Consider the following 27480-nt stretch of genomic DNA (forward strand, 5'->3'; position numbering starts at 1 on the left):
TATAAATTTCACACATATTTAAATAAAACGTAAATGTCAGTATTAAACTAATAATTAATAAATGAATGGATTTTCTCCAAAGTTTGTATAATAAATAAATAAAAAAATCTACATAGCAGCCGACGCCGAGAATAAATGGTGGACTGAATTGTGATCCAAAAGAAGACCGAGTGAGTTTGTATGCTTTGGATCTAATTAGTACTGACGGATGGATGGATGGATGGATGGATTTCCTTTGTCAATACACGTCACAAATAAAAAAGAAAGCTATTATCTTGGGCCAGAGAGCTCCATTGCCTCAACCACCAGCGACGATTCTTCTACAAAATCCGAATATCTTTTCGAATGTTTCTCATATCTTGGAGCCTCCATGCTCCGGGATTGCTCCCATTTCTCTGCTAGCCCGTCGCCTTCCAACATCCTCAATACCTCCGACATTTTTGGACGATGAGACGGATTAAAATGTGTACTGAGAAGTGACACTTGCACCATCTCTTCTAACTCCATTCTATCATATTCATTCTTCAACTCTCTGTCCACCAGAAGATTCAGTTTACCATCTTCATTAAGCTTCTTCACCTAAACCGTTACACCCAAAAACCATTCTTTTCGTTCATATTTTTCATTAAAAACATGACATAATGAAATAAATGAGCTAGGGAGTGGGAGTTACCCAGTCGAGCATCACGGCCTTTTGGTTGGCCCCCCGCCCAAAGTCTACCGCTTTCTGCCCTGTAATCAACTCCAGAAGTAAGATACCGAACCCAAATACGTCGGTTTTTTCTGATGATTGACCCGTTGATAAATATTCCGGAGCAATGTGACCAACAGTGCCTCGAACTGCTGTTGTAACGTGGGAATCTCGGTGATCCAAAAGCTTCGCCAATCCAAAGTCTCCGACAACTGCCTCAAAGTCCTCATCTAACAAGATATTGGCAGCTTTGACATCACGGTGAATAATTTTGGGGTCGCATTGCTCATGTAGATACACTAGCCCCCTAGCTATACCCAATGCTATTCTTTTCCTTCTGGACCAGTCCAAAATCGGCCTGCCATTTACATGATCTGAAAAGATGATCGAATAAAATGTTCATCAGCCCCAAAAACTGCAGCAGGCCACCTCCTCGATAGAAATATTTTCAAGGCTTTCTGTGGCTTTCTCAAACTGAAAATCCTCCCTTAATCCCCCTAACGAATTCCTAGCTCCAACCGTGTCTTGAATACAATCAAAACTACAGCAGAACAGAATATATAAGTACGTACCTTTCAGTCTAGAGGCGACTGAACCATTTGGCATATATGGGTAAATGAGAAGACGTTCGTTTTCAGTCGAGCAGAATCCCCAGAGATGGAGAAGATTTCTGTGGACAGCCAGACTAATCAGCTCTACTTCTGTCTGGAACTGAATCTCACCGCCAACTGCATTGTAATCTTTTAACCTTTTCACAGCAACTACAGTCCCGTTGCTTAAACGTCCCTTGTAAACAATGCCAAATCCTCCCTTTCCTAATATATTCTTCGAATTGAAATGATCAGTGGCAGCTCGGAGTTCCTTGAAGGTATACCTTCTCAGATGGCCTAAACGTACCTCTGGATCGTATTGATCTGACAAACAAAAGATGGCCAAGAATCAAGCAGGGAGAAAGAATGATTGTGTAGCATATGCATAATCGTGCCAATGTTTATTGTTTAACTTGTCAATAAAAAAAGAACACACTATCCATATACCTGATAATTCCATCCCTCTAATTTTCGACGTCAAAATCTTGTGACAGAATTGATAAAGAGTAAAAGGTAAAGTCAGTGCACCAAGATTCGATAACACAACTGACCATTAACATCAAAGAAGATCTGCTGATTACGCCTGTATCGCCACCAAAGGAGCAAGCCAACGACTATTATGATTAGAAATGCAGCACTAAAGCTAGCTCCAAAAGCAATGGCGACTTGATGTTTTGCTCCAGATTTTGAATACCCTGCCAAGAATAATTAGATTATGATAACAGCAATGAAGATTAAATGTACTGAAAGTCGGGTGGAGAATGAAGCCATGTTTACCTTTTCCATTATCAGGTGGGAAGGACAGTGGCTCTGGGTAGACAACAGAACAATTGTATTGAGAAGCTTGCCCACAAATTAAAGGATTTCCAACAATTCTGGGAGCCAATCATCATCGCAATACAATTAGCTGAGTAAATAATTTCTTCTACAAGTAATCGAGTATTCTTGAAAGAGAGAGGGCAACTAACTTGAATGTTCGAGCGGAAACTTTAGGCAAGGAGCCACTAAGATTATTGTAAGAAAGGTCCCTGCAGCAAGGGAGAAATCACGTTCTTATTATATTATTCGTGTCGATCTGAGAACCACTGAGAGCAAGAAAAGAATTACGACATACACAAGAGTGAGGCCTTCAACTTTGGAAAGAGAACTGGGAATCGGACCAGTAAGGCTGTTGTTGTTAAGCCGCCTGTCTTGCTCAAATCAATGAAAGAAACAGGTGTCATTAAAAAGCGAAAAAGGATGGCAAAATGAGAAACTTTGAAAGTTAATATCAGCAAGTCCCAAAAAACTCACAGATAATTTAAGTTCTTCAGATCCCCAACAGCTTCAGGAATTTCATTTGTAAGCTTGTTGTTTGAGAGATCGAGAGTCTCAAGCTTTTCTAACTTCACAATGGAAGTAGGAATGAAACCAGAAATTTCATTGTTCTGTAGCAATCTACATACGGATGAAAAAACATTGTTCGAGATTAAATTAAAAATGGGTACTCAACTCAGCAATAACATAAAAAAATCTCAAAACTAACAGTAAAAGAAAAACATACAGAACAATTTCAAAATGTGTGTGTGTGTGTAAAAGAACAGTAGAAAAACTCACATAGACTGCAAGTTCGTGAGGTTTCCGATCCCAGGTGATATGGTTCCCGACAAGCTCAGGCTCGGCAGGCCTCTAATAAGAAGTAAAATAACCTCAAAAAATCAGTAACATACAGATTCAAGATTTAAGCCATTAGTAGAGAGTTTTGTTGAATTTTTGGCATTAAGAAGTCACGTTAGGTGCCTTACAAAGCAGAAACATAGCCATCTGGTGAACAAGTGATCATCCTCCAACTACAAGGATCTACAGAATTAGCATCCCAATTTTCCAGGACATTATATGGATCATGCAAGTCACTTTTTATGGCGATTAAAGCTACAACTGCATCAATTTCAACAGAAAAATCATTTGTCAAGATATAATACACCTTTGAATAGATATTAGAGTCATAATCAAAACCATTAGCTGGGTCTCGCACAGCCCAACTTGCAAGCCATATATGTTCACAAACGAAAACAGTGCCAGAGTCTGCATAGATTTCCAGTACCAATTTGTGGACTGTAAGTCCTTGAAATTATTAATGTGACAACTATGTCAGCCAGTTTACAGGAACAATTCTGATAAAACTACCACACTTCTCAAGATCCACGATGGAAGAATATTGGTAATATATATTTTTAAATTTCAGCATAATCCCAACACTGGAGGCAGGTTGCAGCAGCATAAATCTTGATAATGCACATAGAGATATCAGGCTAATACAAAAACTAAATGCCAAGGGCAGAGTTTCTAAACCATGAAAAGAAAGAAGCAAAGTTCGACCCTAATTAAAAGAAAGCACAGGAAGAATATGATCAAAATTAGCAAATACAAGGAAGAATAGAAAACATCAATAAATAAGACTAAAAGCTTAGGACTCCATAAAAATTAAAATTCAATCACCATCATCCATGCAAGAAAATCAAAAGAAAAAGAATTTTTCCAACAGCGATACAAATAGAGATGTAATTTTCAGAGTGGAAAAACGTTTACCTTCAAAATTGACTCCAGTTGGAGATAAAGTTGAACAAGAACTCCCAATAAATGCTAAAACCATTAATCCCAGTTTCCAGAAAAGAAACTTCTCGTTCTCCATGTTACGATCTGATGAAAAGTCCCTCCACAAAATTCACCTTCTCTGCAAAAATTTATTATGCTCAACAGGATAAGCCATCCCAACCTCAGCAGATCACCTAATTCTCCTAACAACTCAGACCATAAAATGAGCCCTCAACATCAGAACCCCACAAAGCATTTCCACCTTCACCATGTATAAAAAAGCTCCTTTTACATTTCGAGCCCCAAAAGAATTTCAAATTTTCTCTTTTGTGAGCCCTGAATCAACAACTTAGGGAAAAAAAAAACAAAACTTACGTACTAAAGCTATAATCTTGAACAAAAACAGTGCCTCATACCAAGTAGGCGATATTTTGAGCGGAGTAGAATGAAGGGTATTTTGTCGAGAAAGCAAAACCAGAGGGTAGACCAGATATCTTAGAGCCTTGAGATCTACGAATGTTAGCGTGTGAATTGAATGTAGTTGAAACTTGAGAGTGCTCCCCACAAAATTCAATCTGCCCTGAACTAATAATCATCAGTTACTATCCGCTCGAGATCAGAATCACAGTTGGCCACTCTATCCGGTTAAAATCATCAAACAACAGCGCGGGCATTTTACAGCTTAGTAGAAAGATACAAACACAATGCAAGAAGAATCCAATACACAAGAGGCCAAAGGGAGCTCAGAAGTGGCAACTGTTTAATTATAATAATAATAATAATAATAATAATAATAACAAGACAATGGGAAAAAAAAAAGATTATTCTATTTAGCAAGTATCATATCGTATTATTAGTGGTTTTTTTCAAAGAAAAAAATTGGAAAATGGGAAAAAGGTAGTTGTAATTTTGGGAAAACAAAAAATAAAATAAAGGAAGGTTTTGAAATGGAGTGAAGGGATGTGTGATTGATTCAGAGAGAACGATAGCATGTAATCTCAGGCAAAAGCAAAATAAATATTTGCAGGTAAGTTTTTGGCAGATCACGTGCTTGCCTTTGTCCTCGTCTAACTTTCTTGCTTTTTGACTGATTTTATTAATTTATTATTTATTTTGCAAAATTCATTTTGTTGTGTTATAATATTATTATTATCATAAAAAGTTTAGTGGACAGATTTTCGTATATTCGAAACTAAAAATTTAAAGATTTACAGTTATTTTTAGTGGGTTAATCAATCGTAAGTAAGCAGCTGATTATTTATTTGTCACAGTAAAAAGCATAGTAGTTGTGGAGTTTGGTAAAGATGAGGACATAATATGTATATATTAATTATACTTGTAATGAGTTGGTATACTTGATAGTTCCCACCTTGTTTTTTTTTTTTAAAAAATAAAGATAGTTGCCAACTTAAATAAAAAAAGAGAAAAAAAAACTTAAATAAAAATGTATAAATTAATTTAAAGTTTTCACAGCAATTATTATGTTCAATGAAGGTACCTTAACGTGCTCAAATGAAAAACCCGAGAGTATTTTTGTCGCATTGAAAAAGCTGAATATTCCCTAGCCCACAACTTTCTCAATTATTATTATTCAAAAGAAATTCCCATTTCATTTCCCAACATATAATAATAATAATAATAATAATCATAGTACGAGAGAGTTTGGGCAAACTTTTATTTAATTTGGATTGGATATATTGTTGGATTCACTCACAAGCATAATATGCATATTAATATATATTCTTCAGTATTCAATTTTCTAATATAAAAACAAAAGCAACACACATACTTAAATTGTTTCTCATTTGTTATCTGAGTTTAAATTCCAAAATCCATCCTTGCATTGCAGATATGGGTGCGTTACATGATTCATTTATATTTAATAAAAGTAAATTAATAAAATTTGTAAACTTCATTCTTAGGTTTTTAAAAAATAAAACCATCTGAATTCCAAACTCATCTTGTCGGGGAAACATTATATATAATAATTTGATGTGATGTGCCCACTTCTTGACTTACTGCATGCTACGGAATATTATTTATTTCTAAACCTCGAGAAATATAATCATTCACACACGCTAATTGGTGTTGTTAGGTTATCATGATGAATTACTAATACAAAATTTTCAAGAGGCATATCCAATCAAATATAATTTAGTTATATATATATATATATATATATATATATATATATATATATATATATATATATATATATATATATACTAGAACAGAGCACGTGCGATGCACGTGGAAACGATTTTATTTGAGATAAAATTAGTTAATATAATAAATAAAATTGAAATTTATATTTTTTATAAATTCATATTAATTACATATATTAAATTTACATGTTTTCACATGTTTATTTTAAATAATTTACTTTTCGTTATGTAATTTTGTTTGTTATTTCTGTGTACATGTCAAGCTTTAATAACATGTACGGATATCGTCCGAAAAAACTTGATATATTACAAATCAACATTAAAAACAATTCTTTAATTAACTTGAACAAAAACTTGAATAAATTAATAAACTAAATTGAAATTAAAATAAAAGGATGAAACAAACACAATTTAAATAATTTAAATTAAAATAATTAATAAACGACTGTTCAAATATCGGTTAATGCACATATCAATTCTTAAGCAATGATTTTGAAGGAATTCATTATTTTATCAATATGTTATGTCAAATTATATTTAACTAATTCAACAACATACAATAACCAAGTGTCCTTTTGTTATTTAATAATTGCAATTGCAACAATGAATGATGGATTTCGCTAGCTTTCGTTTTTTAGTCTATGACTATCAGCATGTACTCAATCTTATATGTTGTTAGGACCGACTAGATGTTTAGAGGGGGTGAATGAATACCTATTAAAACTTTCGGTATTATTGGTAATTGACTTAATAGCGCAATATTCATGGTATATCTTCTATTTGGCTGTGAAATCGACGTTCTTACATGGAGACTTGGAAGAACATATATGTATCCATCAACCTCCTTGTTATATTAAGTTGAAAATGAGCATAAAGTGTATAAATTGAAAAAAACTTTGTATGGGTTAAAGCAAGTCCCACGAGCTTAGTATAGTCGAATTAAGACTTATTTTTTAAGGTATGTTTTCAAAAAAGTTCATATGATTATAAACTTTGTACAAAATTGAAGATGAAGGAAAAATCTCACTGTTTGTTTATATGTTAATGATCTTATATTCTCTGAAAATGATAGTGTCATGTTTAGAAAATTTAAGAAGTCCATGATGGTTGAGTTTGATATGTAGGATCTTGGCAAGATGCATCATTTTCTTGGTATGAAGTAGTTCAATCTACTTATGAGATTTTTATTTCACAAAAGAAACGTTTTCAAAAAGTTTTGTGCAGATTTAATACGAAGAAGTGTAATTATGCAAGTACTCCCGTAGACTATGGTTTGAAGATAACAAAAATTTGTGAAGGAAAGAAGATTGACAACACATATTACAAGTAAATTGTTAGAAGCTTAATGTATTTGACAGCAACAATGTCGGATATTATGTATTCTTTCAGTCTCATAAGCAGATACATTGAGAATCCTACAGAAATGTATTTTTAAGTTGTTAAGAGGATTTTATGATGCCGACAACGAACACAAGAACTTGGTCTCTACTATAAGAAAGGAGAACAATCAGATTTGAAGGAGATCGAGAAGATAGAAAAAGAACTTAAGGATATGATTTTTTTCTTAGATCAAGCGGTTGTTCCATGCACTTCGAAGAAACAATCAATTGTTACTTTATCAAGATTGAAGCTAAATTTGTTGCATCAACTTCACGTGCATGTCAAGCTATTTGGTTGAGAAAAATTCTTGAAGAGCTTAAATTCAAGAATCATGATCTTTTTGCAATTTATTATGATAATAGTTCAGTCATAAAACTATCAAAGAATCTAGTCCTCCATGGAAGAAGCAAGCTCATTGATGTGAAATATCAATTTTAAGTGACTTCACAAAGAATGAAACAATTGATCTCATCTATTGCAAAAGTGAAAACCAAGTAGCTGACATGTTTGCCAAGTCCCTGAAACTGTCTGCATTTCATAAACTAAGGGAGCTACTTGGTATTAGCATACTACAAAACAAATTTGAGGGATGATGTTCTTATTAAGCCGATGTTTACCTTATCGGTTTAAGGGAGATATTATTGAATTGTTAAAGGTTTGTCGAAGTACTTAGTTATCTGACTTGTCAAATAAAGTCTGTTAGTCATTGTTTACTATTAACAAAGTATTACAGAAAATAATTATCTTAGCATATTTGTTATTTCATGGTTTAGTGGTCAAATATTGTTGCTATTTTTATGGTTTTTTTTCATATGTATATTAGGCTCATTGTTGAATAAATAAAATATATAACAGAAAACAAAATTCTTCTCTTTGTTTGATTTATATTTTATTATCTGAACCACTAACCACAAATCTATATGTTCATTTAACTTGAAGTTTAAAAAATACAATTTGAACCATTTTTGCTTATAAAACGTATATGTTTATTTGGCTTGAAGTTTAAAAAATTAAGTTTGAGCTATTTTTTGTTATGAAACATAGAAAATATACCTTTAAAAAATATTAATAATAGCCTACTTTTTCATGTGAAAGAATGCATAATAAAAAAATATGTAAGAAATATTAATAGTATTCAAATTTTTATTTAAAATAATGCATAGTTAACGTTATGTATCAATTAAATAAATAAATAAACTAAATAAAATTAAAAATATATCAATTATTAACTAATAATAGGAAAATAAGGCATAATGATGTATCAATCTATTAATTAAATAAATTAACTTTATTTATCTTGAAGTTTAAAAATTAAGTTTGAACCTCTGAGTAAAAACTAATATGTTCATTTAACTTAAATTTTAAAAAATAAAAATATACATTAATCGTATATAAATCAATCAAATCAATAAACGTTAGAGCAATATTATATGAGTATGTTCATTTTAATAAGTCAGTGAAATCACAATACATTATTATTATTATTACAAAAAATAAAAAACTAAAATTATTCACATCGTGATGTCCTCACAATTATTTCAAAAACAATAAAGCACCAACATCTACAAATATTTATTTAAGCTAAATTTATATATCGAAACCATATGCAAATCAAATATTAGATCACTAAAAATGTATGGATGAGTGTTATAGATAAATATAAATGAGATAATGACATATTTATATATTCATTTAACTTTAAGCTAAAAAAGTTAAGTATGAATCATTTTTTGTTAAAAAAAATAGAAAATATATTATAGGTTTAAAAAATACTAACCACAAATTTATATGTTTATTTAACTTGAAGTTTAATAAATACATTTTAAATTATTTTATGTTATAAAACATATATGTTTATTTAATTTGAAGTTTGAAAAATTAAGTCTGAACAGCTAACAAAAAATCTAACAAAAAATTTATATGTTCATGTAACTTGAAGTTTAAAAAATTAAGTCCTTATCATTTTTGGTTATAAAACATAGAAAATATATTAAAAATAGAAAAACTTATTGTAGGTTTAAAAAATAATAACCATAAATTTATATATATGTTCATTTAACTTGAAGTTTAAAAAATAAAGTTTGAACTATTTTTAGGTATAAAACATATATGTTTTTTAACTTGAAATTTTAAAATTAAATCCGAACAGCTAACCAAAAATTTATATATTCATGTAACTTGAAATTTAAAAAAAGTAAGTTCAAACCATTTTTTATTATAAAGCTTAGAAAATGTATTGATGTCAAATAATGCATAGTAAAATAAAATGTATTAATTAAACAAATTAGGTAATTAGATAAGAAAATTGAAAAGTCACCTAAATAAATAAATAAGACATTAATTAAGTAATACTTGGAAAAGGGTAATCATAAAAACAAATTAGGTAATTAGATAAGAAAATTGAAAAGTCACCTAAATAAATAAATAAGACATTAATTAAGTAATAGTTGAAAAAGGGTAACCAAGTAAATTCACAATTCAAACTCATATATTTATAATAGTATAGTATAGATATAGATATATATATTTATAACATATATTTTTTTTTGCAAAACATAAACCTGTATAGTAGACACATTATTCTAAATGATACTTAAAAGTGGACAGTATACCCAGCATGCATGGTAAATTAAACTAATTAAATACTCGCAAATCTTGGGGCCTTCTCCTTTTCTAAATGATTGAAACAACAAGTGCGGGTTCTCTCTCTCTCTCTCTCTATATCTGAGAAAATTGATTTGATCAACCAAATAGGTAAGGAAATCAAAACAACGTAATAAGATGAATAAATCTACTGTAGGTGCGAGGCACGGAAAAATCAAGTTGAATAGGTCCAAATGAACATATATCTGGACTGGACTGGACTCTTCCTTAACCCAAACACTAAGAGAAGAGAGCCTAGGCCCTTTTTGTGCGGTCTTTAGCTATAATTTACGACCAGGGGTTCAAAGTCACGCCTTTTGGGGAGTGGTTCTCTCTCTTCTTTTCAAAGGCCTTTCTTGATTTTCATTTGAAGTAAAATACCCTCAAGCGGATGCAATTCATAATATAAAATACCATTGTATATGCTAAAATTGATCATCGATCTACTACCTTGATTAGCTCTTGGAATTTCCTGTCTTTAGCTACGTAATAAATTGACATTTAAATTGCTACTTTCATCGAATTTACGGTGAAAAGAAAATGTTTCCTGTTTTGCCCGATAGTAACTCACAGCTAGCTGCATTTGTGATCTCCCTTCAAGCAACACACTAGAACAAAAAAATAAGAATAGCTGAAAATACTTCAGTGAAATATATACATTGCAATAGCATCATCACCATCTTGGTTCAAGTTTCAACAGTGGCATCGTGAGGTTGTTCATTAGGTTCCTAGATTCTCCGTCTATTATCAACACAGATAGTTTTGGATGAACCAGTTTCTCCATGCCCAATGATTGGTTGTCGTACGTAAAAGAAAGAAGACATGAAATGTGGATCTACACAATCAAATGCTAAAACATCACAACTGAAGATGGTATGTTACCTTATTCAGTTTCTCCCTCACCAACTCAACTGTTCGATTCATAGATTCCAAGGTAAAATATTCCTATCATCAAGTGATAGGTTAGGCCGGTATTTCAATCAAGAGATGACATGACATAATTGAAATATAGGAGTGAATCTTGTGTCAACACACTATCCATATGCTACAGTTAGGGCATGGAAAGACTTTCACAGTGAAATTTGAAGTAATTAGAACGGTGCAAAGATCTTGATATTGGTATGGTAATAGCGTAAGTGATGCCTCTGCTATAGAGGCACATAGTATCGAAAGAGGCAAATATGTATCAAAACCCAGAAACAGTTTTGGTTAGTAATGAAATTGAAAACCATAAAAATAACTTTCCGAATGTTAAGATTGGAACTTGGACCTAACTCAACCCCAAAAGCTAGCTCAAGGGGAGAGGATTGTCTAAGCCAATATATGCCACTCAAAGGTTAATTATCTAACCGATGTGGGACATTTAACAGTGTTAAGATTGGAACTTGGACCTAACTCAACCCCAAAAGCTAGCTCAAGGGGGCAGGATTGTCCAATTCCATATATACCACTCAAAGGTTAATTATCTAACCGATGTGGGACATTTAACACACCCCTCTCACGCCCAGGAATGAACATCTGGAGCGTGGAGTTTACAAATGACCCAATTATGGGCATAACGGGTGGCCTAATTATAGGCAGTTCAACACATAACGGTGAAACCCGGGCTCTGATACCATGTTAAGATTGGAACTTGGACCTAACTCAACCCCAAAAGCTAGCTCAAGGGGGGAGGATTGTCCAAGCCAATATATGCCACTCAAAGGTTAATTCTAATCGATGTGGGACATTTAACACCGAAACCATCAAAATCTTAAAAAAATTCACTGATAATAGAATTATGCACTTCACTCTAAATTGCTATATTATCATGAACTTTTTCTTTAAATGATAAAATTTATGTAAACGCAAAATAGACGAAATTTTTCAAGAGATAAAAAAGGGTGACGATAAGCCCAATTGAGAAAGGGTCCAAGTTTGAATTTTTTTCCACCATTTACACATATATAAACATTTAATAAACACTCACTCCTCAACTTCACCATATATAGAGAATAATCTCATCAACTCATCGCCCGCAGCCAAGCTCCGGAACGTTTGTCACAATCAAATATCTGCACAGAAAATATTTCAATACCATTCATTATTGTTTTGAAGGGAAAAGTAAACACAAACTTTGATTCGTCACAAACAGTATATACTCGAACCGCGGGAGTCCAGAGTAGAGGATCAGTCAATCAATCGCCTTTGTAAATCTGAGAATTGAGTTATGGGCTTATTGAACCAGTTTGCTGAATTTGTTAAGGCCCTCCTCAGTATTGGGCCCAAAATTATGCTACTACAATTTTATTTTATTTTTTGAAAAAAAATATCTATATATTTTCATTTGAATATATATTCTAATTTTTTCGGTGAAAAATTTACAGAATTATATAAGGATTTTTTAATGAGTAGTAATATGATATCGTTTTGTGCGGTAATAAATGTATGATAATAAATTTGTTCTTTTAATATTTCATATTAAAAGAAATAAGATGATAATTGGTTTTAAATAAGAAAAAAGTAGCATGATATCCAAGTTAGTTAGTATGCTATAATAATAACACAAAAAGTTTTGTATGACATTTTCACGAGTTAATTTTGTGAGACATGTCTCTTATTTGAGTTACCATGAAAAAATATTATTTTTTATACCATAAGTATTACACATGATTGTAAATATAAATAAAAGTTAACTCGTTTCACGGATAAAAGATATGTATAACCGTATCCACAAGAGACCAACTAAATAATAATAAATAATCTTGTATAACCGTATCCACAAGAGACCAACTAAATAATCATTTGCATGTGTTACATGCAGAGATGTGATATTTTTTTGGTTAATTTTGAATTAATTGTTTATAATGACTTCAAAACTAGTTATTTTAGGAGCGTGATTGACATTATATGTGTGTGCCACCGTAGCAGTACAAGTTTAAAAGAGCTACTAGCTAGGTTGGTACGTACGTATATATACTCAAGAAATATAATTATCTCTACTCATTGACCCCAAAATCCCATAATTTTTTCTAAGCAAAAAAGAGAAATTTGGAATGATTGTTGATTAATGGCGCAATCCGTGAAGAAGGCAAGGCATGCATAGCTACATATAGGCCATGAATTTTCAAAAACAAAACATTGTCCCCATGTCTTGAATTGTATCCTAATTTCACATGATAAACAATAACCCAAAATTATTGACGACACACTACTCTCGTGCAGGTAGGGACAGAGTGGCCCGTAGTTAATAATTTGGCGGAGCTTTCATTTTTTTTTTTTGTATAAAAAATTAAACTTAAATATATATTTCAGTGGAAGTGCCCATTTCATAATCTAAATTTCAATATGGCAAGTAACACGGTTCCTATTTCCCGAAATCAAATTTAAATAACAAGTAGAACCCCCGATAGAAATTTAATTTTGTTCCCTTCAATAAATGAAGCATCAAACATGGCGTGAAATTGAATTGGACCTGTTGGAACAGTCACAATTTCATAGTACCACTCTGACAAATTATTTCCAATGCAAGTTTATAAAACCATGGGCGTCGGTCTGGCTACCTCCATGTTAATTTCTTTCTTTTCTTTTCTTTTCTTTTTTTAAAAAAGAAAATTGTTAAACTTTTAAGATTTTGGTCTAATTATCGACCCGCACACGCCATCTTCAAGAGGTTTTACTCACAATATTATATATTTAAAATCAAAACTCACATTCTGAAAATTTTAATATTGTTGAATCCATTTACCCAAAGCAAAGAAAATAATAATTTAAAACATAGGCTTTCGACAAATTTTTTTTGTTGTTGTTGTTGTTAGAATTATATAAAACATTATGATAAACATCTATCTATCTAGTTGATCAATTATTTTTATGTGTGTGTGTTGCATGGATCGTGATCATCTATATATCAATCCTATGTAGACATGCGTGGGATGGCGTTAATATATATGGATTGAAATTGTGGTTTTAAAGAAGACAAAATGGAAAAATGAAGCCCGTGAGTGGGTATAGCATGCATGTGACAATAAAAAGACATTACTCGAGCACGTGCCTTCTTCCCTTTTCATGTCAAATTAATTAATAATTACATGTAATATGGCAGTCGTTCAAATTGATCATATATTATGTGCATGGTATACCAAGTTAGAGAGTGATTTTAGACAAAGTGTGTGTGTGTGTGTGTTGGTATTCATCAACCCGGATTTGGCCGTAACTTTCTGCGTTGTTCATTATATTATATTATAGCTCAAAATCAAAACATCGTTGAATCAACTCAACAAAATTTTGTTTTGGAGGGATATACCTTTTTCTTTTAAGAGGGAAAAAATAAATAATAAAAGAATTTTATTATTATATATGTATAATCTCAATTGAATTAATCATGAATGTCGTCTATTAATTAAATGTAAACGACTTGGGCTTAATCACATTAATTATTGTTATCCTTGCTATATAAACCTCCTTTCTTGCCCATATTTCTTAAACCATCGCACATTTTTTCCATTTCTCTAATTCCCCTCCAAACGATATAATGGGTGGTTTTGGCCAAAAAAACTTCACTCTCACGCTGATAATTCTGCTTCTTATGTGGTGCACAAGCACAAGCATTGAATCATGCAATGCAACCAGAGTGAGCAAGAATTGGAGGCAAAGCCGGAGCAGGAGCGACCCTGCAGCTTCATTAGTCTCCAAGAAGAAAAGCAAATATCACCGCACCCACCACCACACCGTCGGAAAGTCCAAACCCAAAGCACCACCTCCCCTACTGCCATCACCAGTACCGCCAAAGAAAGGTGGCAATGTACCTTTTTCCACAGTCTACAATGTGTTAGATTTTGGAGCCAAGGGTGACGGAGCCAAAGATGACACTAAGGTGAGCATTATTAACATTTTTCTTGTGATCAATTGAAGCTGAAGGCCAAATTTGTTAATGTAAGTAACTATCCTCTAAAATTTCGATAATTTTGCTTCTAAGAATTGACAGCTAAAGTGGCAACTGGGGCCGCTTTGCTTTTATTAATAGAATAATTCCTTGCAACTAAAATTTTGGCTTATTTATTGTCAAACTAATCTAAAATGGCACGACCGTTAACAAACATTCGGTTCAAACTTTATACCATTTTATTTAAAAATAATACCATGTTCTTGGAAAAGAACACCACGCGGTATCATCGTTGTTTCATACAGGCGATTTTATTTCATGAGTACAACTAATTAAATAGATTTTTTTTTTCTTTTTAGTGATGTAAATCCAGTACTCGACACAATAAGTATAACAAATTGGACAACTAGGAAGGCAGAACTTTAGCTAATTAATGAAGAAAATTTAGCATCCGAAAGTTATCCTGATGTTCATAAGAGCCATATGTGCCTTGCGTTAATCTTTTACAAAATTTATGTCAAGCACTGTCTGTACTACTATAGATTGGATGATTTGATCCATGTTTGAATGTAAAAAAAAAAGGGTATTATAAATATTAGATATTCGTACGTTGCTTGTTATTTAATGCAAACTAAAGGACAAGATAATCAGAAAGGTCTTAACAAACGATTCTCGTGACTGCAGTTAATTCCTGATCGCGATGTTAAAAACAGTCCTTTTTCCACGTAAACTACCAACATCGTCCACATTTTGAAAATAAATAATGATTGACTCCTCAAATGAAAATTCACGACATAATTACGTACTAATATATGGCTTCTTTCATCAGTTTTTTTTTAGGATATAAAAGCATCATTTAATTTCTACTGTGAAATTAATGCAGGCATTCCAAGCTGCATGGGCAGCTGCTTGCAAAGTTGAAGCTTCAATTATTATTGTCCCAGCAGGATACGTATTCCTAGTAGGACCCGTCTCATTTTCCGGTCCATATTGTCAGCACAACATTGTTTTCCAGGTAAATAAGTAACTATACAAACCGATCGAGCATATAAAATTCAACAATCAATCTTTTACAATGAATATACTTGCCGAGAATAATAACAGGGAATCCCATGTGATTGTTGTTCTTTTGCAGCTAGAAGGTACAATTATTGCTCCAACAGGCTCAGATTCTTGGGGTTCAGGCCTTCTCCAATGGCTTGAATTCACAAAACTTGTTGGAATAACCATCAGAGGCAGTGGAAAAATCGACGGAAACGGAGCTCTTTGGTGGCAAGATTCTGCATTTGAGGATGATCCTTTGGATGATGAATCAAAATTTTTAGTCCCTTTAAATGAATCTTTGGTCCCAAAGCCTCCGATTCCTGCTGTAATGATCGCTTTTTGATCCCTTTACAATTTTCTATAAAGATCCAGGATAGCACTGCCCTGGCCTGTTTTCCTTCTTTTTTTTTTTAAAGTCTGATTTTGATTTATTGATGCAGTTGAGAAGCTCACTTGTAGGGAAGATGCCAAAAATTAAACCAACTGTAAGGACCATCAATATGCTCGAATATGGTTTTTCCTTTTAATTTTACCTTTCTTAAAGACTTACAACAACATCTGTCGTATAAAAAAGACAATATAATTGGGGTCATATTCTTGCAACACAGGCACTTAGATTCTATGGAAGTTTCCACACTACGGTAACAGGAATCACAATCCAAAACAGCCCTCGGTGCCACCTCAAATTCGACAACTGCATCGGGGTATTGGTGTACGATTTAACCGTGTCATCCCCCGGTGATAGCCCCAACACCGATGGGATTCACTTGCAAAACTCCAAAGATGTGCTGATTCACAGTTCGAATATTGCCTGTGGTAATTAGTTATAGCATAGTTTTACCAAGTTAAACATCTCTCCTTGAATCTTTTTGCAATTCATGTTATCCGGTTGCCTAAATATGACAAATTTGCTAATCCATTTTGCTTCTGTTTATCTTATCCTGCTAATTGGGTGGTGGGGGGACTTGCATGAAACCATATCCTTCAACCCAAGCCATTAGAAATTTTGTCACGTTTCATCGTTTGAGCACATTTAATTTGTTCGCCGCACATTCTCGCAAAAAGTTGTCACAGTCTTTACAGTAAAAGAGAAAATCAAAAAATGTTTCCAGGCCCACGAGGGGACACGGACACATAGTTTTTTCTAAACTTTTTTGAGCCAGTAAGGCAGCATCGAGCCAGCCAGTTAAAGAGAATATAAATTAGAACTTTCTTGTGTAGAAACTTAAAAAATTATAAATTTCTTTTAAACCTAACAAAATTCTGTTGTTGCAGGGGATGATTGTGTATCAATACAAACTGGATGCACAAATGTTTACATACACAATATTAATTGTGGGCCAGGACATGGCATCAGCATTGGAGGCCTTGGAAAAGATAACACCAAGGCTTGTGTATCAAATATAACTGTTCGAGATGTCGTCATGCAGAATACTATGAATGGAGTCCGAATTAAGACATGGCAGGTAATTAATTAATTTACCAAAACAAACAAAGTTATGATCAATATATATATTCACATCTATCTAACATAGGCATAAATTATAGGGGGGATCAGGGTTGGTGCAAGGAGTGCAATTCTCAAACATACAAGTCTCTGAGGTTCAACTCCCAATAGTGATCGATCAATACTATTGCGACATGAGATGCAGTTGCAAGAACCAAACAAGTTCCGTTTCCCTGTCAGATATAAAATATGAAAACATAAGGGGAACATATACGGTGAAACCCGTGCACTTCGCGTGTAGTGACATCATGCCATGTACCGACGTGACCCTCAACCACATACAGCTTAAGCCCCATCAAGAACGATATCAAATCCACGACCCCTATTGTTGGCAGACCTTTGGGAGACTGTATTCTCCCACTACGCCTCCCATCAAGTGTTTGCAGATTGGAAAGCCATTGAGCAACAAGATTCAACGAGATTATGATTCTTGCTAGCTATTTCATGTCTGCATGCATTTTCTTGCTACATATACTTATATATACTAAAGAGATCTTCGATCTGATATGATATGGACCCAATACTTTTAGCTTAATGACAGAGAGAAAGAGAGATTGATGATGAGGGAGAACCTTCAACTAATATTTCAAACATATGTCTTCGATCTTGATTTGAGTAGAAAAACCGATCCAACAATTTTATATTAATAGTTCACTAAAGATGTGATCCATCCATAAAGGACAAGATAGCAAAATAATGGATGAAAATTTAGAGTTTAGATCTCTGCACGTTTTATTTATGTCGTAATTAAATAACAGTTAAAAAAAATTTACCGAATAATAAATAAAAATAAGCAAGAAGTCTTAATTGGAAACTTGAGTAAGGAGGAGATCTTTTTGTTTTTGGGTTTCTATAATTTGAATTGACAACTTTTGTTTTTTTATTTGATATACCTACTTGAGCCGGATGAAAAGTAACTTTTACGTCCGATTTTGACGGGTAAAACCTTATTTTAAATATAAGAAATATTTCATTTATCACCTCAAGAGTAAAAAATAAATAATCATATATTCTTAAAATTTAAGAAAATTAACCCCTAACGCTTTTTTTTTTGCTTGCACATGTACCCAACATTTGTTTAAAAAAGTGAAACAAAAGTAAATTCAAAATAATTTGAATTTTTATTAAAATGTAATTAACAAATATAAAATTCAAAAAAGTTATATTTTTGTTAAAAAAATGTATTGATAAATAATAAAACTAAAAAAATATTTATAATTATATTCGCGATATAATAGTGTGAACAAAAAATGAGAAGTGATTATTTGTTTTTTACAGTGAGTTTTATATTCTTTGCGATTTTCACTAATTTAATAAAAACAATAAAGGCAGCTCAACAGTCAATTTATATTTCGTGAGGGGTATCACCGTTATTTCGGGCAGGCAATTGGAAAAATGAAATAAATAAGCAGCGGATGAAATCTGGCTGAAAAGATTTCATGCTCGCGTGATTCTGAGGCAGCTAGCTACACGCACGCTCTCCTCGCCATTTCGTTGATTCTCATTTTTTTCCCCGAATTGTGGTAAAATCCTCTTCGGATTTCTGTGATTGCTAATTTATTGCTGTATTCGTGGTACCGGGCGAGGGAGTTTTTTGTTTTATTTATTTTAATGTATTTTTGTTTATCGATTTCTTTTGAATTGGTGTTATCTTGTCTGATTCGGATGCAATGATTGGATTAAAAACAGCGTTTTATTTGGATCGACCTAGTATTTATATATTGCGAAATGCCTATCTGTTTCTGTTTCTGTTTCTGTTTCTGATTAAATGATGCTTTTGGAGAAGTTTCGCGAGGTGTTTGAAGAGCCCAGAACCTTCCTCCTTGTCGTCTTGTGGATCATCATATCCATCTCCTAGCGGGGACAGCTCCGATATATGCAAATGCAAGGCCCTATCGTTACCATATTTCCAGAAAGGCGCAATGGAGAAAATAAGCACGAGTTGCTGGAGTATGGGTTTCATTCATCCGAGTACAAGTCCGTATTCCTCTCCGGTGTTGTTGGTGAAGAAAAAAGATGGACCGTGGATGTTTTGCGTGGATTACCGAGCCCTTAATGCAATCACGGTGCAAGACAAATTTCCTATTCCCACCATGGATGAACTACTTGATGAGTTGGGGGCTACCAAGGTGTTTTCCAAGCTTGATTTGCGTCTTGGTTACCACTCTGCTATTGGTATGATGCCATTTCAAGTTGCATATGACAGATTACCACCCACGGTTCCAACTTACATGAAGGGTGAAGCAATATGCTGATGTTCACTGTCAGGACAAACAATTCCAAGTAGGGGAGTTGGTGTTGGTCACTTGGTCAAGCTTGCTCCTGACAGGCAAACCACTGTGGCTTGAAGGCTTCATTCCAAGCTGTGCGAACGTTACTTTGGACCGTTTCCAGTAAAAGCTAAGGTGAGCACCGTGGCCTATACTCTGGACTTACCCGCAACCAGCAAGATTCACCCTACTTTTTGTTAATTGCCCCACATCGGTAGGATAAATAACTTGGGAGTTGCATATATTGGCTTGGACAATCCTCCCCCTTGAGCTAGCTTTTGGGTTGAGTTAGGTCCAAGTTCCAATCTTAACATGCTATCAGAGCCCGGGTTCCACCATTATGTGTTGTTGGATTGCTTATAATTAGGTCACTCGTTCTGCCCATAATTGGGTCATTTGTAAACTCCACGTTCCAGATGTTCATTCCTGAGCGTGAGATGGGTATGTTAATTGTGCCACATCGGTAGGATAAATAACCTGGGAGTTGCATATATTGGCTTGGACAATCATTCCCCCTTGAGTTACCTTTTGGGGCTGAGCTAGGTCCAAGTTCCAATATTAACATTTTTCATGTCTCCAAGCTTAAACCATTTCGGGGAGAAGTTCCTGAGAAAGTATAAGCATTACCATAGTTCAGCATTAACAACCAACCCCTTTCAGTGCCTGTCAACATCTGGCAACAAGTCTCATCACCATCAAGAAGAGGCAAGTTCCTCAGATACTAATTCCGTGGCCCAATAGCTACCCAGAAGACGCAACGAGTTATGTTAGATATATAGCTTGAGCTAAATGATAGAGTTAGTTAGTCAACATTGACAGCTGTACAATAGCTGTAAAATAGCAGTTAAAAATGTTTGTTAGACTTAAGTTCCAGGCACACGAAAGTTCATCTTCTTCCTCATTCATTTTTGTTTTTTCTGTAAGAAACTCTCGTTGAGATATTATCTTCAATCAATTGATTATCTCCATCAATGGAGATTTATGATGATTTGAATTGATTCTTAACATGGTATCAGCAGTATTCTATTTCCGCAATCAATCTCCCGCAAATCCAAATCTCAAGATCACATCAGCTTGTGTTTCATGGTGGTTCATTCGGGAACGATCGGATTCAACGATCCTCTATACTTACATCCATCAGATACTCCTGGAATCTCGTCGGTTCAAGATCCTCTCCTTGGCATCGAGAATTATGGTATCTGGAGTAGGGCGATGTTTCTGGCTCTCCAAGCGAAGAACAAGCTTGGATTCATTAATGGCTCCTCTGTCCGTCCAGCAGCCGCTAATCCAACATTTCATCAATGGGAGAGATGCAACGCCATTGTTTTATCTTGGATCATGAGTTCCGTATCAAAAGAAATTTTCAGTCGAATTATCTACTGCAATGATTCGTCCAAAGTCTGGGCAGATCTGAAAGAAAGATTTGATAAAATCTGTGGTTCGAGAATTTTCTCTTTGCAAAGGGAAATTGTTCATCTATCCCAGGGCTCATCTTCTATGTCAGTATTTTTTTTCAAAGCTCAAGAGGTTATGGGATGAATATCATTCACTGGTAACTCTTCCCTCGTATGAGTGTGCCAGTGCTCGGAAATATCTCGACCATGAAGAACAACAGAGGCTTATTCAATTTCTTATGGGCTTGAACGATAGCTATGGTCAGATTCGGAGTCATATTCTTTTGATGACTCATCTGCCCTCTGTCAACCAAGCCTACTCAATTGTGATTCACGAAGAATCAACTCTTCACGCACTTTCTTCTCAGCCCATTGCAGAAATTCCCACGGCTGCATTTTATTCTTCATCTACCAAGAAACATGATTTAGTGAAGTGTGGAAATTGTCAAATCCAGGGACACACCAAAGAAAATTGTTTTAGGTTGATTGGTTACCCTCCAGGCCATAAATTACATAAGAAATTTCCTCAGCACAAGCCCTTGAAATTCAATCAGAAGTACCCCAAGACTATGCAAACAATAGTTTCAACAATCCTGTTGAGTATGGGCCAATTGATGAATCACAACCTACTCATGTGATGCCTCATACATTCACTGATGCTCAGTACCGCCAAATTCTGAAACTTCTTGGTGATTCTTCGCCAATGCATGAAGCCACGACAAACCTTGCAGGTAACTTCACAAGCCTAATGTCAATTTCAAATACTGATGAATGGATCTTGGATAGTGGTGCAAATGCTCACATTATAGGGACCTCAAGTCAACTGCACGACTCGCAACCATGCGCAACCACTTTTGGTTCAGTTCGGCTTCCAAATGGTAACACCACTTCCATTCATTCTACTGGTTCTGTTCATATATCACCATCTTGTGTCCTGCGCCGCGTCTTACACGTTCCTGATTTTCACTTCAATCTTTTATCAATATCTCAGTTCACCAAAGACCACAATTGCCGTGCTGTTTTCTACCCACTATTTTGTTTCTTTCAGGACCTTTTGACTGGGAGGATCATGGCGATTGGTAGACAAAAGCATGGCCTTTACTATTTTGCCAATACTTCATCTTCCGTAAAATCTGTTATACCCCGCAATACGAATTGTAACAACAACACTACTGTTTTGTCCACTTCATTGCATTCACGTACATTTTCTGATTGTAAAGACAGTGATATTGATCTATGGCATAAACGTTTTGGTCATCTGTCTCTGTCTCGATTGCAATTCCTACTTTTCATCAAGAACAAATCCCTCACGAGTCACTGTCCAATATGCCCCATTTCTAAACAAACTCGAAGTTCTTTTCCCACAGCAGATACACTCTTCACCTTATCCGTTTCATCTATTACACATTGACATTTGGGGCCCCTATCGACATCCTACTCATGATGGTGCAAGGTATTTCCTCACTGTGGTTGATGACTTCTCAAGATGTACATGGGTTTTTTTAATGCATTTTAAATCTGATACATTACCGTTGTTGAAAATTCTTTACCTATATTTCAAATCACTTCCACAAAAATGTGGAAACAATTCGAACCGACAATGCCACTGAATTTTTCAACACTGAATGTCACCTCTATTTTGCTTCCATAGGCATTATCCATCAAAGCTCATGTCCCTATACACCCTAACAAAACGGCCTAGTTGAGCGAAAGCATAGGCACATTCTTAACATAGCTAGGGCACTCAAGTTTCAAGCCTCTATTCCAGATTCATATTGGGGTGACTGTGTTCTTCATGCAGCATATTTGATCAACCGCACCCCTACTCCCTTACTGTCTAACAAAACACCATTTGAGGTTCTCTTCAACAAAACTCCCACATATAGCCATTTAAAAGTTTTTGGATGTTTATGCTACGCATCCAACCTCAAGCCTTTACATAAATTTGATGTTAGAGCCAAGCCATATGTGTTTCTTGGATATCCAGTGCATCAAAAGGGCTTTAAGCTACTGGACTTATCTACCCACACCTACTATACATCTCGAGATGTTGTCTTCCACGAGGAACGTCTTTCCTTTTTCTTCACATGTTGGTGATCGAGGAATCTTTCCAAAAATCACAGTACATAACTTCGATGATTTTTCTTCTTCATCCTCATTTGATTTACCTCCCCAAGATGCTCCTTTACACACCTCTTCTCCTCGGAATCCTCCTTCCGCTACCAGGAAGTCCTCAAGACCTACTAAACCACCAACTTGGAGCAAAGATTACATCTGCTCCAATTCTACCTTGTCAGCTTCTCCTTCGACACGATACAATATTTTTCAGTCACTTTCCTACCACAACCTCTCACCATCATATTAATCATTCCTTGCATCCGTCTCTGAATTCTCAGAACCTAAATCATTTAACGAAGCCGCTTCTGATCCAAAATGGTGTGAGGCGATGGATGCTGAGATTGCAGCCTTGGAGGCCAATCAAACATGGACAATTGTTCCTTTACCACCTGGCAAGAAACCTATTGGTTGCAAATGGGTATACAAAATAAAACACAAAGCAGATGGCAGCATTGACCGATACAAAGCCCGTCTCGTTGCCAAAGGATATACCCAATAATATGGTATTGATTACCATGATACCTTCTCCCCAGTTGCTAATATCGTTACTGTTCGATGTATGTTGGCCATTGCAGCAGCTAAGAACTGGTTTTTACATCAGATGGATGTGACGAATGCTTTTTTACAAGGTCATTTACATGAAGAGATATATATGACAATTCCTCAAGGCTTTGCCAAACAACGTGCGAATCATGCTTGCAAACTCATTAAATCATTATATGGGTTGAAGCAAGCTTCAAGACAATGGAATTCCAAATTTTGTCAAGTAATGTCTCAAGCTGGATTCAAACAGTCACTTCATGATCATTCATTGTTCACCAAGAGACAAGGTGATTCAATTACAATGCTTTTACTCTACGTTGATGATATAGTCATTACAGGGAATGACAGTGATGTTGCATCACTGCCTTAAAAAACTATCTCCATCAGCATCTTTCCATTAAAGACCTTGGTCCACTCAAATACTTCTTAGGGATCGAAGTTGCTCGTTCTAAGGCAGGGATATGCTTAAATCATAGCAAATATATTGTGAAATTACTCTCTGATACAGGCTTTACTGGATGTAAACCTTATGATACTCCCATGGAGCAACATTTGAAGCTTACTACTATGAAATATGATCAAAGCAACTCATCTTCTAAATCCACTTGTGATTCGGACCTCTTGTTGCCCGACTCATCAATTTACCAACGACTTATCGGCAGACTCATTTATCTTACTATTACTCGTCCGGATATTTGTTATGCTGTACAAACACTCAGTCAGTTTATGCAGGCACCAAAACGTTCTCATATAATGCCGAACTTCGGCTTCTTGGATTTTTCAAGAAAACTCCTGCCTTGTGTATTTTTTTGTCATCCACAAATGACTTCATACTCTCTGCCTACTGCGATTCCGATTGGGGATCATGCTTAATGAGTCGACAATCAGTTACTGGTTATGTTGTTAAACTTGGGACGTCAACCATTTCTTGGAAAACCAAGAAACAAAATACAATATCCCGTTCTTCAGCTGAAGCTGAATATCGATCCATGGCAACAACAGCTTGTGAAATTACATGGCTTCGCGGAATCCTCATGGACATGGGATTATCTTTTGACAAACCAACATTTCTTCATTGTGACAATCAGGCAGCACTCCACATCGCTTCAAATCCGTTGTACCACGAACGTACAAAACACATCGAGATTGATTGTCATTTCATACGTGAAAAAATTCGGGACAACATCATCAACACATCTCATATATCCACACATCACCAGCCTGCTGATCTCTTCACAAAAGCCTTGGGTTCAGACCAACATCATGACCTTCTGTCCAAGCTTGATTTGCTTAGCATCTTACAAGCTTGAGGGGGATGTTAGATATATAGCTTGAGCTAAATGATAGAGTTAGTTAGTCAACATTGACAGCTGTACAATAGCTGTAAAATAGCAGTTAAAAATGTTTGTTAGACTTAAGTTCTAGACACACGAAAGTTCATCTTCTTCCTCGTTCATTTTTGTTTTCTTCTGTAAGAAACTCTCCTTGAGATATTATCTTCAATCAATTGATTATCTCCATCAATGGAGATTTATGATGATTTGAATTGATTCTTAACAAGTTATGTTCCCTCTATAAACAGCTGAACCTCGAGGACGAGGTTATTTTTGAAGGGGAGAGGAATGATAAGCATATGCCAATTGAGTTGGACCCCAAGTCTAATGGGCCAACAATTAAATGAGTGGGACAACAGGGGATTAATTAACAACCAACAAGCCCAAGGGCAAAAGGAATCAGAGAAAGGGGAGGAAGCACACGAGGAAGACACACACGGGGGAACCCATCGAGAGAGTTCCAGGAAGCGTAACAAACCCACATGGATGAGGGATTATGTCATCTGAAGAGGAGCACAAATTCCACCACAGTTAGTTATGAGTTTGTTTTATTGGTTATTTTATCTATTTGTGCTGCAAGAAAGAGAGGGAATGATATAAGGGCTGTAAAGAGTGATTTGTAATTCATTGAGAAAAGATTGTAGTGGAAGTCGAATTTGGAGTTTGGCACAGACTCAAAGTGTGCTTGTTCTATCAGTTCTGTTCATATTTTATTTATCATGATAAATTATGAAACCGCACACACATAATATAACGCACGGATTTAACATTTTGCTTCCATGACGGTTTCTAGGGATTAAAAGCAAGCAAGAGAAACGGGGCTGTCTTTCACTAAGCTTTTTAGCCGACATTTTGCCAAGAAGGAGATGCGCATTCTGATGGTTGGTCTTGATGCTGCTGGTAAGACCACCATCCTGTACAAACTCAAGCTCGGAGAGATTGTAACTGCTATTCCTACAATTGGTATGCCTTCTTGATCTTGAAACTGTAGCAGTTCTGTTTTTGTTATTTCTCTCAAGCTTCTATCTCCATCAACCCGTGCAGATGATCTCTATCACATTTTGTGATTCTAACTTTGACAGCTTTGTAATGTTTCTTTAGATACGTGTCTTGTATTTATCCGCAGGTTTCAATGTGGAGACTGTTGAGTACAAGAACATAAGCTTCACTGTCTGGGATGTTGGTGGTCAGGATAAGGTGGAACCTTCATTATACTCATTATGATGAATCTATTGCTATTTTTTATTCATATGATAGAATAGGTTGGCGCTTAGTACATCTTTTATTTTGTAATCTTTTCCAGATGGGATAATTGTTAAATCCCAATCCACGCTCAGTGCACATTTTCAGTTTGTAATATTTCCTGATGGGATATTTGTTAAATCCTTTTCCTTGATCAACCTATCATGCCTATGGAGGGTAACATATTTATTTACTTTTACAGATTCGTCCGTTGTGGAGACACTACTTCCAAAACACACAGGGTCTAATATTTGTGGTAGATAGCAATGACAGGGACCGTGTCCCGGAGGCTAAGGATTAATTGCATAGGATGTTGAATGAGGTGACAATTCCTTTGCGCACTCTCTTCAATATCACATATCAACTTTTAAGAAATAATTTTTATAACTTTTGAGGTAATACTCCAAGTTCACATCGTTTGTTTTTACCCAATTACATACCTCGAAAAAATCTTGTTTTCCCCCTGCTGCTGTTGTGAGCCATTTGGGGAATACCTTCCTTAAAGGTGTTTCGTCTTATAGCCGATAGAATGGCAATATTTTAATTAATGGCTGCACCATTTATAATCTTGACAAAAAAGGTTTTTGCCTACCACCCAGTGTGGAATTATGGCATCGTTTGTTTTCAGGATGAATTAAGAGATGCAGTACTACTTGTATTTGCCAACAAACAAGATCTTCCTAATGCAATGAACGCTGCCGAAATAACTGACAAGCTTGGCCTGCACTCACTAAGGCAGCGCCACTGGTAGGCATTTTTTAAGCAGTTACTTTTATCATCTGTTGCTTACGCCCTCCACGCAAAGGCAAAAGTACACTAATACTTTAATTAAACTTTTTCACTTTATTTGGTGTTTAATCGTTTGTGATCACTCTGGTTCACATTGTTTACAGGCGTAAATCTTTGTAAGGAGTTTTGATGGTGGATGCAACTGTTTTTTATCAAGTTTTATACTTCTGGTCTGTGTGGTTTTTGATATTTTGCTTTTAAACTGTTTTGGATCACATGTAAGAACCTTTCTAATGCGTGTATGACCAAATGGTTTATTTTATAGATTAGCTTAAATTTGCTTCGTTTGTTGTTGCAATTTCGTGGTCACAAAAATCATTACTCTTACTACA

At 34.9% G+C, this 27480-nt stretch overlaps 2 protein-coding genes and 1 pseudogene across 3 annotated transcripts; 2 read left to right on the top strand and 1 right to left on the bottom strand.

The window, feature by feature from the left end:
• Positions 1–118: 118 nt before the first annotated feature.
• Positions 119–4614, bottom strand: LOC140808680 (protein NSP-INTERACTING KINASE 3). Of its 2 annotated transcripts, none has more exons than XM_073165844.1 (12): positions 4272–4614; positions 3850–3994; positions 3066–3198; positions 2878–2949; positions 2575–2718; positions 2396–2467; positions 2250–2309; positions 2059–2156; positions 1833–1976; positions 1264–1605; positions 674–1065; positions 119–579 (listed from the first exon to the last, which is right to left on the bottom strand). In XM_073165844.1, exons 2-12 carry the CDS (start codon positions 3950–3952, stop codon positions 271–273), a joined length of 1869 nt encoding a protein of 622 aa, XP_073021945.1. In that variant the 5' UTR covers positions 3953–3994; positions 4272–4614; the 3' UTR covers positions 119–270. The 2 variants fall into 2 exon arrangements, with proteins under 2 accessions (XP_073021945.1, XP_073021944.1); XM_073165843.1 differs by having other exon boundaries at positions 4050–4614.
• A 9899-nt stretch (positions 4615–14513) lies between these two features.
• LOC140808683 (polygalacturonase At1g48100-like) lies at positions 14514–18002 on the top strand. The gene is made up of 7 exons (XM_073165848.1): positions 14514–14898; positions 15791–15922; positions 16043–16276; positions 16392–16436; positions 16560–16767; positions 17227–17417; positions 17500–18002. The coding sequence occupies exons 1-7, from the start codon at positions 14557–14559 to the stop codon at positions 17893–17895; spliced, it is 1548 nt and encodes a 515-aa protein (XP_073021949.1). The 5' UTR covers positions 14514–14556; the 3' UTR covers positions 17896–18002.
• A 2272-nt stretch (positions 18003–20274) lies between these two features.
• On the top strand, positions 20275–27431 carry LOC140808696 (ADP-ribosylation factor-like; annotated as a pseudogene).
• The last annotated feature ends 49 nt before the right edge of the window (positions 27432–27480 follow it).

This window comes from Primulina eburnea, chromosome 13, assembly GCF_022965805.1.
Source record: "Primulina eburnea isolate SZY01 chromosome 13, ASM2296580v1, whole genome shotgun sequence".
NCBI lineage: Eukaryota > Viridiplantae > Streptophyta > Magnoliopsida > Lamiales > Gesneriaceae > Primulina > Primulina eburnea.

Excerpts from the sequence above, each read along its gene's own strand:
- LOC140808680 (XM_073165844.1), bottom strand. The coding sequence starts at position 3,952 with ATGGAGAACGAGAAGTTTCTTTTCTGGAAACTGGGATTAATGGTTTTA. Across the intron at positions 2,468-2,574 it reads CTGAAGAACTTAAATTATCT|GCGGCTTAACAACAACAGCC; the intron begins GTGAGTTTTTTG and ends TGAGCAAGACAG. Across the intron at positions 2,157-2,249 it reads GTTTCCGCTCGAACATTCAA|AATTGTTGGAAATCCTTTAA; the intron begins GTTAGTTGCCCT and ends ATTGGCTCCCAG.
- LOC140808683 (XM_073165848.1), top strand. The coding sequence starts at position 14,557 with ATGGGTGGTTTTGGCCAAAAAAACTTCACTCTCACGCTGATAATTCTG. Across the intron at positions 15,923-16,042 it reads AGCACAACATTGTTTTCCAG|CTAGAAGGTACAATTATTGC; the intron begins GTAAATAAGTAA and ends GTTCTTTTGCAG. Across the intron at positions 16,437-16,559 it reads TGCCAAAAATTAAACCAACT|GCACTTAGATTCTATGGAAG; the intron begins GTAAGGACCATC and ends CTTGCAACACAG.